At 44.7% G+C, this 14,753-nt stretch overlaps 1 protein-coding gene across 1 annotated transcript in view; it reads right to left on the minus strand.

The window, feature by feature from the left end:
- Positions 1–12,127, minus strand: part of LOC311121476 (serine/threonine-protein phosphatase 6 regulatory ankyrin repeat subunit A-like) — a gene marked incomplete at its 5' end in the record, with an annotated part of 42,157 nt that extends 30,030 nt beyond the window's left edge. Inside the window, 8 exons of the mRNA XM_084195963.1 lie at positions 7,786–7,926; positions 8,260–8,328; positions 9,762–9,908; positions 10,177–10,291; positions 10,481–10,559; positions 10,947–11,159; positions 11,454–11,596; positions 12,040–12,127. Of these exons, the coding sequence (XP_084052089.1) occupies positions 7,786–7,926; positions 8,260–8,328; positions 9,762–9,908; positions 10,177–10,291; positions 10,481–10,559; positions 10,947–11,159; positions 11,454–11,596; positions 12,040–12,127 (995 nt within the window). The remainder of the gene's footprint in view (positions 1–7,785; positions 7,927–8,259; positions 8,329–9,761; positions 9,909–10,176; positions 10,292–10,480; positions 10,560–10,946; positions 11,160–11,453; positions 11,597–12,039) is intronic.
- Between the last annotated feature and the right edge of the window lie 2,626 nt (positions 12,128–14,753).

The following is a 14,753-nucleotide window of genomic DNA, read 5'->3' on the forward strand; positions in this document are numbered from 1 at the left end:
GGTCTGTTTATCCCAGTAGTCTGCATATTAGATGCAGTAGTTGGCGCACCTCTCCAATCTCTGATAGTTCTAGGTGTCTTTTGCCAGAGGTTACCTCAGCATATGTAGGCTGATGATCTGAATGATACATGGTGTGGACTGCATCATGTGGTGTACTTCTCTGAAGGACAGTGTTCTGCCCGACCCTGGAGTAGTGGGCAGTGCTGTGTTGTGATGGGCCAGGTCTAGTAGAGCTGTGTTGTGATGGGCCGGGTCTAGTAGAGCTGTGTTGTGATGGGCCAGGTCTAGTAGAGCTGTGTTGTGATGGGACGGGTCTGGTCGTGCTGTCCTGAGGCGGGTCTGGTCTGGTAAATCTGTGCTGTGTTGGGCCTGGTCTTGTAGAGCTGTGCTGTAATAAGCCGTGTCTGGCTATTCTCTCTTGGGGATGGTGGGGGTACTGTTGTTTCAGAAGGTGGGGCGGGGGGAGTGGGGGGGGGAGGGGGGGGGGGCTCTGTTGCTGAGGTGATGGGTGTGTGGGTCCCTGCCAAGTGTTGCATCCTTTAGGTCCTTGGCAAAGGTTCTGATACTGTCCTGATCAAGATGTACATTATCGTATAAATGTTCACATGTCAGAGTGGGGTGGTGAGCCGTTGAGCAGTGAGGCACAGTCCACAGTGATCTGTTGATTTATTTTTTCGATCAACTTTCCTGGGAAGTGTGGATGATGACGTTGTCGGGGGTGTCAATCCTGGTCTGACTGAGTAGCTGCATTGCACTCTCAGTTGTAGGACACCAGAACTTATACACCTGGTGTCTAGGGAATAATCTTTCCTGGACTAAGAACTTCCCATTTGAATCAATAAGGATTGCAGTTGTGGGTGACTGTCTGGGTGGAGCAGACTGGGAGACTGGTATTCTGACCTGGGCTGGAGCAGACTGGGAGACTGGTATTCTGACCTGGGCTGGAGCAGACTGGGAGGCTGGTTGGCTGACCTGGGCTGGAGCAGACTGGGTGGCTGGTTGGCTGACCTGGGTTGGAGCAGACTGGTTTGCTGGTTGGCTGACCTGGGTTGGAGCACACTGTGCTGGAGCAGACTGGGAAGCAGGTAGGCTGACCTGGGCTAGAGCAGAGTGGGATGCTGGTTGGCTGATCTGGACTGGAGCAGACTGGTAGGCGGGTGCAGTGTCATCAGGCTGTGTGGTGGAGGCCATGCTGGTCTCAGGTTCTGCTTGTGTTGTACCAGGCTGGTGGACATGTTCTCTAGATGCAGAGGACATATTGACTAGCTGCTGGTTGAGGGTCTCAATGTACCTCTCTCTTTGTTCTAGCTCCTTTCTTGTTGTGCTCAGATGGTCTCTGAGGTCATCATTTGTCTGATTGAACTGTTTCATCTCTTCTTTTAGTTTCTGGACAGTGTCCTCCTCCCTCTCTTTGAATTATATGACCTCTGCTTCAATTAGAGAGAGGGTGTTGTGGAAACATTGCATAGCAGGTGTTCTTGGTGTCGTAGGCATGTCCTTGGCTTTGTCTGCTGCAGGTGAGGTAGGTAGAGGGACACTGAGGGCTTCTTGCTGTGTCACAGAGACCGTTGGGGCCTGCTTTTCTCCATCTCCCTCATTGACTTTTTCCTCAGTTTCTGAGATGAGTTTAGCTTCTGCTTTTAGGGTAGCAAACATATTCTAAAAATCCTGGAGGCTTGAATCATTGCCTTGTATCAATACAGTTCCATTATTATATAAGTTTACTGTTTAATACGTGTTGCTCTTGTCAGCTTCTTCAAAAATGCTGATCTGACATCCTTGGCTGATGCCTCTCTTTTTTGAGAAAGGGAAATTGTTGCAAATAACCCTTTTTCATATGTGCCCTTGTTTGGTATTAAATATTACATTTGCTCTTGTTTTGCAACTGGTAAGATCTGCAAACAGGCATTCATGGTTCTGTTCCATCATCAAACCTTTGAAACTTTTCTTAGCTTTCTCCGTCTGGATGTCTGGTGGGTAAACAATTTCACACAATGTTGCAATAGAAGCGTTGTTTCTTGTATTATTCTCTCTTGTGTCTTTTAGAGGACTGTTTTACTTTGATGTCATTTGTCTTCTGTCCTTATTTTGTCTTATTTTGTCTTTCTTTTCTTCAGTTAACTAGATATTCTTTGTTAGCTAGCTAGCTTCTTCCAGGAGAGTCCCTAGCAACTGCTTAGCAACTGGTAAACAATTCAGCTAGCTAAGATAACTGTACAGTTTTATGAAAAATAGTTACTTTTTCAAAAGCCTTTCTTCTTTGTTTGTTGCTTGTTTTGTCTCTTATTCAGTCTTGCAGTTTTCTTTTGGTTTTTTTCCGATGTACTTCACTCTAAAAACTCATTTTTTCATTAGTAGCTGCTCTATTTGAAATTTTTTGAATAGTATCTCTCTCTCTCTCTCTCTCTCTCTCTCTCTCTTGCCATCTCTCTCTCTCTCTCTCTCTCTCTCTCTCTCCCTCTCCCTCTCTCTCTCTCTCTCTCTCTCTCTCTCTCTCAATCGCCATCTCTCTCTCTCTTTCTCTCTCTCTTTCTCTCTCTCTCTCTCTCGCCATCTCTCTCTCTCTCTCTTTTTCTCTCTCTCTTTTTCTCTCTCTCTCTCTGTCTCTCTCTCCAGTCTCTATCTCTCCAGTCTCTCTCTCTCTCTCTCTCTCTCTCTTGCCATCTCTCTCTCTCTCTCTCTCTCCCTCTCCCTCTCTCTCTCTCTCTCTCTCTCTCTCTCAATCGCCATCTCTCTCTCTCTTTCTCTCTCTCTCTTTCTCTCTCTCTCGCCATCTCTCTCTCTCTCTCTATTTTTCTCTCTCTCTTTTTCTCTCTCTCTCTCTGTCTCTCTCTCCAGTCTCTATCTCTCCAGTCTCTCTCTCTCTCTCTCTCTAGAGACTGGAGAGAGATAGACTGGAGAGAGATAGACTGGAGAGAGAGAGAGTGAGAGAGTGAGAGAGAGAGAGAGAGAGAGAGAGAGAGAGAGAGAGAGAGAGAGATACTATCTTACTCAAACTTGATCTTTATCCATAGATTACACATTGATTTTGGATTTTAGATTAATCCATAGATTAAAGTCCATACCAGACAATAGAATGGTTCAAGAGTGCGTCTGTTCATACCGCTAAACTGTTTAATGAGCACTAGGTGGCAGTGTTTCATCGTGTTTGTTTGTAATATAGTGTGTGTTACAGTTTTTTTTTGTTTTATTTCACCTTTATTTAACCAGGTAAGCCAGTTGAGAACAAGTTCTCATTTACAACTGCGACCTGGCCAAGATAAAGCAAAGCAGTGCGATAAAAACAACAACAACACAGAGTTACATATGGGATAAACAAAATGTACAGTCAATAACACAATAGAAAATCTATATACAGTGTGTGCAAATGTAGTAAGTTATGGAGGTAAGGCAATAAATAGGCCATAGTGCAAAATAATTACAATTTAGTATTAACACTGGAGTGATAGATGTGCAGAAGATGATGTCAGTTACTTGTTGCCTGTCCAAAATTGTAATCAGTAACGTAACTTTTTGATTACCCAAACTCAGTAATGTAATCTGATTACTTTCAGTTACATTTTGATTACTGTCCCCTTAAGAGGCATTAGAAGAACACAAAAAGGATCCATCAAACGCATTTGGTGTGTTATCATAGTGGTCTCTGATTGGTGGTCATCATTTGGTGTGTCATCATAGTGGTCTCTGATTGGTGGTCATCATTTGGTGTGTCATCATAGTGGTCTCTGATTGGTGGTCATCATTTGGTGTGTCATCATAGTGGTCTCTGATTGGTGGTCATCATTTGGTGTGTCATCATAGTGGTCTCTGATTGGTGGTCATCATTTGGTGTGTCATCATAGTGGTCTCTGATTGGTGGTCATCATTTGGTGTGTCATCATAGTGGTCTCTGATTGGTGGTCATCATTTGGTGTGTCATCATAGTGGTGTCTGACTGGTGGTCATCATTTGGTGTGTCATCATAGTGGTCTCTGATTGGTGGTCATCATTTGGTGTGTCATCATAGTGGTCTGTGATTGGTGGTCATCATTTGGTGTGTCATTTTAGAGGTCTCTGATTGGTGGTCATCATTTGTTGTGTCATCATAGTGGTCTCTGACTGGTGGTCATCATTTGGTGTGTCATCATAGCCGTCCGTCCGCCCGTCCGTCCGTCCGTCCGCCCGTCCGTGTGTGTGTTTAACACTCTGCACCCTCAGCAGTAAAGTGAAATATTATGACTCCAGTTCTGAGAAGATGAGACTTTGTATCCCAGAGCTGATGTCTTTACAATATCCCTCCTGTCATCTGTCTGACATCACTTTCAATTTCCTTTTCAGTCTTTTTGTAGTGTAGTCCTATTCTATTACCCCAGTGATATCTGAGACGTGCTGAGAGCTAGTCACATAGTAAAGGAGACATACAGTTGAAGTCGGAAGTTGACATACACTTAGGTTGGAGTCATTAAAACTCGTTTTTCAACAACTCCACAAATGTCATGTTAACAAACTATAGTTTTGGCAAGTCGGTTAGGACATCTAATTTGTGCATGACACAAGTAATTTTTCCAACAATTGTTTACAGACTGATTATTTCACTTATAATTCACTGTATCACAATTCCAGTTGGTCAGAAGTTTACATACACTAAGTTGATTGTGCCTTTAAACAGCTTGGAAAATTCCAGAAAATGGCTTTAGACGCTTCTGATAGGCTAATTGACATTGTTTGAGTCAATTGGAGGTGTACCTGTGGATATATTTCCAGGCCTACCTTCAAACTCTGTGCCACTTTGCTTGACATCATGGGAAAATCAAAAGAAATCAGCCAAGACCTCAAAAAAAAAATGTGTAGACGTACACAAGTATGGTTCATCCTTGGGAGCAATTTCCAAACATCTGAAGGTACCACGTTCATCTGTACAAACAATAGTACGTAAGTATAAACACCATGGGACCACGCAGCCGTCATACCGCTCAGGAAGGAGACGCGTTCTGTCTCCTAGAGATGAACGTACTTTGGTGCGAAAAATGCAAATAAATCCCAGAACAACAGTAAAGGACCTTGTGAAGATGCTGGAGGAAACAGGTACAAAAGGTACTGAAAGGTCAATCAGCAAGGAAGAAGGCACTGCTCCAAAACCGCCATAGAAAAGCCAGACTACGGTTTGCAACTGCATATGGGGACAAAGATCGTACTTTTTGGAGAAATGTCCTCTGGTCTGATGAAACAAAAATAGAACTGTTTGGCCATAATGACCATTGTTATGTTTGGAGGAAAAAGGGGGTTGCTTGCAAGTCGAAGATCACCCTCCCAACCGTGAAGCACGGGGGTGGCAGCATCATGCTGTGGGGGTGATTTTCCAAGCTGTTTAAAGGCATCTGGGGAGATGGCGCCGGAGAAGATGGCTGCCGTTTTACAGCCCTCTAACCAATTGTACTATAATGTGTGTTTTTTCGCGTTATTTGTAATTTATTCTGTACATAATGTTTCTGTCATCGTCTCTTATAACCAGAAAGAGCTTCTGGATATCAGGATAGCGATTACTCACCTCATATTGGACGAAGATTTTTTCTTCAACGAGTCGGACGCGAAGGATATCCTACAGACACCCGACAAGGACCAAATCCCCGTCATTCGCAGGAGAAAGAGACGGAGATATCGTGGACGTAGGTCAGGGTGCCTTGTAAGAATCCGACGGCGAGCAAGTAAACTGCCTCTTCAATCAATCCTATTAGCCAATGTTCAATCATTTGAAAATAAATTAGAAGACCTACGATTACGGTTATCCTACCAACGGGACATTAAAAACTGTAATATCTTATGTTTCACCAAGTCGTGGCTGAAGGACGACATGGACAACATACAGCTGACGGGATATACGCTACATCGGCAGGAAAGAGCGGCTGACTCCGGTAAGACAAGGGGTGGCGGTCTGTGTATATTTGTAAACAACAGCTGGTGCACAAAATCAAATACTAAGGAAGTCTTGAGGTTTTGCTTGCAAACGCCATGCTCTATCAACTGAGCTACATCCCTGCCGGCCATTCCCTCCCCTACCCTGGACGACGCTGGGCCAATTGTGCGTCGCCCATGAGTCTCCCGGTCGCGGCCGGCTGCGACAGAGCCTGGATTCATAGAAAGTGTTACAAATGTTCTCCTGTCATCTTATAGGAGATCCATTCATGGATTTAGTTATGGCTTGAGAATGTGACTGGTCTACGGAGTTCTCCTTTATGTCTGTCTTTGTATGTGACAACAACTTTTCTGTATTATGTGTATTTCCACAATCAATAATCATAAACGGTACTTCACTATGAATACTTTTGACTATGTGGTTTGAAGTACTTTACCGTTATCTTGCACATACATGAAGACTACTATAGACAGAAATCAATGCAGTAATGTTTTATTAAATAAAGGCTCTGATTAAAATATAATATTAATAAAATCAGGCATTTGGCTAATTCTTCTTCCCAGAAGCTCCTCTGAATGGTTTGGAGATGGCTCTGGAGAGAGCGTGTAACACCCTGACTATGAGTGGGCGTTTACGGGACTGGGACTCCTGGGGAGCAGGGGCCGGTGTGGTTGTCAGGTCCTCCTTGGGAGGGGAAGTGGATGGAACCTCTGGAACCTCACACTCAGCATCTGTCATAAGAACATTTCATAATCAGAAAATGAATGTGTGTGTTTGTGTCTGTCCGTCTGCCTGCCTGTCCGTCTGCCTGCCTGCCTGCCTGCCTGCCTGCCTGCCTGTCTGTCTGTCTGTCTGCCTGCCCGTCTGTCTGCCTGTATCTGTTGTCACTGTTTTAACAAGCTTGTCATAGGGTGATACATCAATATGACATTATCGATGCTTATCACTTACCCTGAGAAATATGAGTCTCTCTGAGACGTTTGGTAGGCAGTGCATCCTGTTTAGGGTGGCTCTTCGGTTCCCCTTTTGTCTTGAACAGCTGTTGACAAAACACATCAGGACAACTGAGCCTGTGTAAAATACAGAGTGTGCATCCCAAAAGGCACCCTATTCGCTACATAAGGCACTACTTTTGAAAAGGGCCCATAGAGCGCTGGTAAAAAGTAGTGCACTATATAGGGAATAGGGTGCCATTTGGGACATAGCCATTGACTCTCTCCCATGTGTATTAGGATTGAATTACAGCGTCCTCACTCAACCTCCTAAAGACAATGACAACAGTATTGTTCTAATGCTGAGAGACAATAGGGGTGTAGTGAATCTGTAGGGTAAATTTCAGCCCTGCCTTACAGAGGTAATCTCAAAACACAGAGCACCCTACCTTAATCATGATCTTTGGAAACTTATGCATTTTCGGTAGGAAACGCCACTTCCTGTTACGCAGACGCGTAATGGACTGCGTTGTAGCCCTGATTGTCCCTGATCCCTGGGTTAGCGTCGTTTCACAGCAAATATTCCAGACACCTAGAGGTCAGAGGTCAAGAGTTCACTAATCATTATACCAACATCAAGACAGACAGATAAGCAAGCAGAGACACTTTCCCAAAGGAGACGTGGCCAAGCTTTCACACTGCAGATTTTAACACTAGTATGTATTCAAACACGACCAACAACATACTCTAGACTACAATGAAATGTGAAAGGTCATGGCACCACAACATACTCTCCAGACTACAGTGAAATGTGAAAGGTCATGGCACCACAACATACTCTCCAGACTACAATGAAATGTGAAAGGTCATGGCACCACAACATACTCTCCAGACTACAGTGAAATGTGAAAGGTCATGGCACCACAACACACACAACAGTAAGAGAGGTGTGAGACGTACTTTCCGTCTGTGTCGGAGGCAGCAGCGTAGTGGAGCGGGGTGCAACCCCTTTTATCCAGATCGTTCACACTGGCCCCAGACCCCACCAAGGCAAACAGACACTGGTAGTTACAATTGGCTGCCGCATAATGCAGAGGACTCCTAGAAGAACGCACAGAAACCATTCAACATCAACAACAGAAACAGCTTATTGGAGCTGTAAAACATTTACATTTTACATTTAGCAGACACTCTTATCCAGTGCGACTTACAGGAGCAATTAGGGTTAAGTGCCTTTCTGCAGGGCACATAGATTTTTCACCTAGTCGGCTAGGGGATTCGAACCAGCAACCTTTCAGTTACTGACCCAACGCTCTTAACCGCTAGGCTACCTGCCGCCCAATCTTCCCCATAATAATTCCTATATGCCCCTATACTATATTCCCCATTATCATAAAGATCACATATGAAAGTTATTTGATGCCACAGACAGACCTTCCGAAGCTGTCCTTTCTGTTGAAGTCTGCCCCTGTGTTGAGCAGCAGATTCAGACAGTCCAGGTTCCTGGTAACAAGATATCAAGTTCAGAAAGGCTCTCGTACATCTGAGCTATCAGGTGGATGGTAACAAGATATCAAGTTCAGAAAGGCTCTCGTACATCTGAGCTATCAGGTGGATGGTAACAAGATATCAAGTTCAGAAAGGCTATCGTACATCTGAGCTATCAGGTGGATGGTAACAAGATATCAAGTTCAGAAAGGCTCTCGTACATCTGAGCTATCAGGTGGATGGTAACAAGATATCAAGTTCAGAAAGGCTCTCGTACATCTGAGCTATCAGGTGGATGGTAACAAGATATCAAGTTCAGAAAGGCTCTCGTACATCTGAGCTATCAGGTGGATGGTAACAAGATATCTAGTTCAGAAAGGCTCTCGTACATCTGAGCTATCAGGTGGATGGTAACAAGATATCAAGTTCAGAAAGGCTCTCGTTCATCTGAGCTATCAGGTGGACGGTAACAAGATATCAAGTTCAGAAAGGCTCTCGTTCATCTGAGCTATCAGGTGGATGGTAAAAAGATATCAAGTTTAGAAAGGCTCTCGTACATCTGAGCTATCAGGTGGATGGTAACAAGATATCAAGCTCAGAAAGGCTCTCGTACATCTGAGCTATCAGGTGGATGGTAACAAGATATCAAGTCTAGAAAGGCTCTCGTACATCTGAGCTATCAGGTGGATGGTAACAAGATATCAAGTTCAGAAAGGCTATCGTACATCTGAGCTATCAGGTGGATGGTAACAAGATATCAAGTTCAGAAAGGCTCTCGTACATCTGAGCTATCAGGTGGATGGTAACAAGATATCAAGTTCAGAAAGGCTCTCGTACATCTGAGCTATCAGGTGGATGGTAACAAGATATCAAGTTCAGAAAGGCTCTCGTTCATCTGAGCTATCAGGTGGACGGTAACAAGATATCAAGTTCAGAAAGGCTCTCGTTCATCTGAGCTATCAGGTGGATGGTAAAAAGATATCAAGTTCAGAAAGGCTCTCGTACATCTGAGCTATCAGGTGGATGGTAACAAGATATCAAGTTCAGAAAGGCTCTCGTTCATCTGAGCTATCAGGTGGATGGTAACAATGAGAACCTGAAAGAAAAGAGAAACCCGTACACTGCTCTTGCTAGTATCACTGTTTTTATAATGCTACTAAAAGCAATAATAAAAAGTGATACTAGCAAGAGCAGTTTGCAGGCTTCTCTTTCAAGAAGATATAAAGACAATTTAGACCAGAGCTCAAGTCAATACCACCATGGCATGGAACCACATTATACAGAAATGATACCGCACTAATGATCTATACGATTTTTTAAATAACTCTAAACAATACTGCTAAACCATGTGAAATGTAAGAGTGTGAATATGTGTTTGTTCTTTCTGGTGGCTTTCCAGTTCATGAACTAAATATTCCTTGGTGTAAAGCCTGGACCAGTCCACTCACCCTCCAGCTGCTGCAGCATGTAAACAGGTCCTTCCAAAGTCGTCAGGGGTGTCTATATCAAAGCCTGATGAGAGGAGCTTCCGACAGCAGTCAGAGAACCCACTGAGAGCAGCCAGGTGGAGGGGGAACATCCCATGGACGCCTCGCCTGCAACACATTTTTACATTTTAGACTTTAAGCAGACACTCTTATCCAGAGCGACTTACAGTTCATTCAGCTAAGATTGGAAACAGCACCACATCACAGTCCTCATTAAACCCCACAGCAGATCAACACATCAGCATGCTGCAATGCCCTGTCTATCAACCCCCCACACACCACAATGTGTTGAGCATAGTCTCCAAGCGGCTATTCGGTCAATGACAGAATTGCAGATGCATGTTGCATTATTGCTGGAAACTGTGTGTGTTCTCACTTGGCTGTGTCAGCTCCGTTCGTGATGAGTGTATTGATGAGTAACTCGTGGCCGTAGCGAGCAGAGATGTGCAGGGGTGTGTTTCCATTCTTATCTTCACAGTCGATCTCAGCACCTACAGAACACACACACACACACACACACGTCAACCACTTGACCCAAGAGGCATCATGAAGCATTATGTTCAACCACATTGCAAGTAACATTGCTCTGTGCCAGTGAATCATGGTTTGAAGACTAAAGACAATGCTGAAGAGCCTACTGGTTCATATATATTCAGTTGAGAGCATTCACAGCGACTCACCATTCTGGATGATGGCTTGAGATCTGGAGAAGCGTCCGTGGATGGCCGTCATGTGGAGGGGGGTCTTTCCATCTTTACTCTGCAGATAGAAAGACAAAGATGGTTCACACGGCAGTCTGTGCTGCTGACCACAGGCAAAATCAAACACGTATTGGAGGAGCGCTTGATTGCATTTAGTTTGCATTGTTAGGCCTATTCCATTGGTATTTGAATGTAGACCAGGGCCAAATACTAAGCCATGTGCTGCGTCAGTGTGTGCGTCCCAAATGGCACCCTATTCTCTTCATAGTGAACTACTTTTTGAACCAAAGTAGTGTACTTATAAAGGGAACAGGGTGCCATTTGGGACACAGGCAGTGCCACCACGGCTCCTTGCTCTATGGGCCCCTGGTCAAAAGTAGTGCACTACATAGGGAATAGGGTGTTATTTAGTTCAGACACAGTGTTGGTCATCCGGTCTCCTCACCTTGATGTTGACGAGGGCCCCGTTGCCCACCAGCAGCTCCAAGCAGAGCGCCCCATGGCGCAAGGCGGCCGTGAAGTGGAGTGGGGCGAAACCCTTCTCGTTCACCTGGTTCACGTTGGCGCCGCACTCGATCAGCTCATTCACCACCACGTCCTGCCCGTTGTAGCATGCCACGTGGAGGGGGGTGTTACCGTAACCATTGGGCTCATTTATCTGGAGGGAGCAAGGGAGGGAAAAGAGTGGAGAGAGAGAGGGGGGGGGGGGGGAACAAAACAATACATTCCTGATCAGGTCACTTGGTTCTGAAAACCCCCTGGCCCAAAACACTGGCTCCAACCTTCATCTCTTCATTACTTGGTTCTGAAAACCCCCTGGCCCAAAACACTGGCTCCAACCTCCATCTCTTCATTACTTGAAAGGAAATCATTCGCCAACCCACTAGAGCTCTGTATTTTCATTGAGTTGTAATTGAACAGTGACTACACATTTGAATGCGTGTTGACTCACATCCACTCCAAGGTCCAGGAGGTACTTGACCACACTGATCATTCCACTGGAGGCTGCAGAGTGGAGAGGGGTGTAGGCCTTCTTGTCTTTACAGGACACCTCTGATCCATGAGAGGCCAGAAGTTTCACCACCTCAATGTGCCCTATGGTAGAGAGAGAGGGGGAGGGATAAATAGAGAGAGAGAGAGAGAGAGAGAGAGAGAGAGAGAGAGAGAGAGAGAGAGAGAGAGAGAGAGAGAGAGAGAGAGAGAGAGAGAGAGAGAGAGAGAGAGAGAGAGAGAGAGAGGGGAGGGAGATAGTAAGGGGGTTAAGAGAGAAACAGAGATACAAACACAGAGAGATAGGCAGAGAGAGGGAGAGATAGATTAGTTTACAGTGGTACACAGCACCATAAGCAACACCTACATCATGTTAGTACAACTGAAAACATCTAATCAACCTACTAAGTACATGATTCTGACATAATAACACACTAGACGTGGCTCATACAGCTGAGCTGTGAGACTAACACACAGTCCATTCATTCATTCATTCATTGGTATAAAGGACATTAGTCAGAATGTAAATGATGTGGTAAACTCATCACCCATGTAAGCAGCCCAGTGGATTGCTCGGCGATCCTTCTTGTCAAAGGCATTAATGTTGGCTCCTCTGGAGAGAAGCAGCCTCACCATCTAACAGGGAGAGGAGAGCGAAACAAAACACAGGTTGAGGAAAACTAAACAGCAAAATCCGCTAAATCTGGCTTCAAAGCCTCCCCTTTAAAAAATATATTTTGTATTCACAATGAATGAAAGATAACATGTAAAGACATGGTACATTTCTCCCCTTTTAGTCCCCCTTTGACCTCCCCCTCTCCCCAGAATGCCTCCAAACACATTTAAAAAGAAAGGGAAAGTAATTGACTTACATGTCAGAAAACAAAACAAAAGTATACAACAACGTTACTTCAAGCAAAAATGTAATAGCCTAACAATTTCAGGTGATTAAGTGATTTTATAGGCCTATATAGCAGTAATCTCAAGGTGGGGCCAAGAGTACAAATTTGGAGGAAGTGTTTGGAGCTGTTCAAAATAGGATATCATCGGGTCCCAGGAGGAATAAAATGAGTTGGTTGACCCTCGAATGGTAACTTCATTTTTTCTCATTTTAGGAACAGCTTCAGATCTTCGAGCCAAAGAGAGGCTAAGGGAGGATTGATAGATTTCCAATCCAATAAAATCCTTCTGCGGGCTAACAGGGAGGCAAAGGCAATGGCATCTAGCTGTCTATTGGTCAGAGAAGGATTGTTGTTTGGTACTCCAAAAATAGCAATTTCTGCACTAGGCTGCAACTTTATATCAAATGCTTCAGAAAGGGTTTTAAATAGTGGACAAATAATCTGCCAGACGGGGACAGGACCAGAACATGTGGGTCAAGTCCACCAAGGAGCTTTTACACCTGTCACATGTACCATCAATATTTGGGTAGAATTTGGACAATCTGGCCTTACTGAAATGGATACGGTAAAGTACCTTAAACCGTATAAGGCTGAGCCGGGCACAAGAGGAGCTTCCATTTACCCTCAGTAAGGCATTTCACACTCAGATCGGATTTTATTCAAAGCCTCCTCTGAACAAACTCAAGCATACAACTAGGGCTGTGATGGTCATGGAACTTCAGGTGTCGGTGATTGGCGTGTCTTATGTACGTGGTCATCGACAAAACTGACAGCTGACAGGGGGGCGGGACGGACATTAGCAAAGGAAAACATTAGCGCGTTTAGGCCAGTCTTGCTCTCAATTTTGGGGAAGCTAATTTTCTCCATGAAAAATATCAAGTATTCCATGCATCATCACATTTGCAAACATATTTTTGTTTTGTTTTTTGTTTTCACCTTTATTTAACCAGGTAAGCCAGTTGAGAACAAGTTCTCATTTACAACTGCGACCTGGCCAAGATAAAGCAAAGCAGTGCGATAAAAACAACACAGAGTTACATATGGGGTAAAAAAACATAAAGTCAAAAATACAACAGAAAATATATATACAGTGTGTGCAAATGTAGCAAGTTATGGAGGTAAGGCAATAAATAGGCTATAGTGCAAAATAATTACAATAGTATTAACACTGGAATGCTAGATGTGCAAGAGATTATGTGCAAATAGAGATACCGGGGTGCAAAAGAGCAAAATAAATAACAATATAGGGATGAGGTAGTTACATTTTACATTTTAGTCATTTAGCAGACGCTCTTATCCAGAGCGACTTACAGTTAGTGAATACATATTTTTTTATACTGGCCCCCCCGTGGGAATCGAACCCACAACCCTGGCGTTGCAAACGCCATGCTCTATCAACTGAGCTACATCCCTGCCGGCCATTCCCTCCCCTACCCTGGACGACGCTGGGCCAATTGTGCGCCGCCCATGAGTCTCCCGGTCGCGGCCAGCTGCGACAGAGCCTGGATTCGAACCAGGATCTCTAGTGGCACAGTTAGCACTGCGATGCAGTGCCTTAGACCACTGCGCCACTCAGGAGTAGTAGTTGGGTGGCCTAATTTCAGATGGGCTGTGTACAGGTGCAGTGATCGGTAAGGTGCTCTGACAACTGATGCTTAAAGTTAGTGAGGGAGATAAGAGTCTCCAGCTTCAGAGATTTTTGCAATTCGTTCCAGTCATTGGCAGCAGAGAACTGGAAGGAATGGCGGCCAAAGGAGGTGTTGGCTTTGGGAATGACCAGTGAGATATACCTGCTGGAGCGCAGACTACGTGTGGGTGCTGCTATGGTGACCAATGAGCTAAGATAAGGCAGGGATTTGCCTAGCAGTGATTTATAGATGGCCTGGAGCCAGTGGGTTTGACGACGAACATGTAGTGAGGACCAGCCAACAAGAGCGTACAGGTCACAGTGGTGGGTAGTGTATGGGGCTTTGGAGACAAAACGGATGGCACTGTGATAGACTACATCCAGTTTGCTGAGTAGAGTGTTGGAGGCTATTTTGTAAATGACATCGCCGAAGTCAAGGATCGGTAGGATAGTCCGTTTTACGAGGGCATGTTTGGCAGCATGAGTGAAGGAGGCTTTGTTGCGAAATAGGAAGCCGATTCTAGATTTAACTTTGGATTGGAGATTCTTTATGTGAGTCTGGAAGGAGAGTTTACAGTCTAACCAGACACCTAGGTATTTGTAGTTGTCCACATACTCTAGGTCAGACCCGTCGAGAGTGGTGATTCTAGTCGGGTGGGCGGCTGCCAGCAGCGTTCGATTGAAAAGCATACATTTAGTTTTACTAGTGTTTAAGAGCAGTTGGAGGCTACTG

Source organism: Coregonus lavaretus, assembly GCF_964263955.1.
Source record: "Coregonus lavaretus genome assembly, contig: HAP1_SCAFFOLD_341, whole genome shotgun sequence".
NCBI lineage: Eukaryota > Metazoa > Chordata > Actinopteri > Salmoniformes > Salmonidae > Coregonus > Coregonus lavaretus.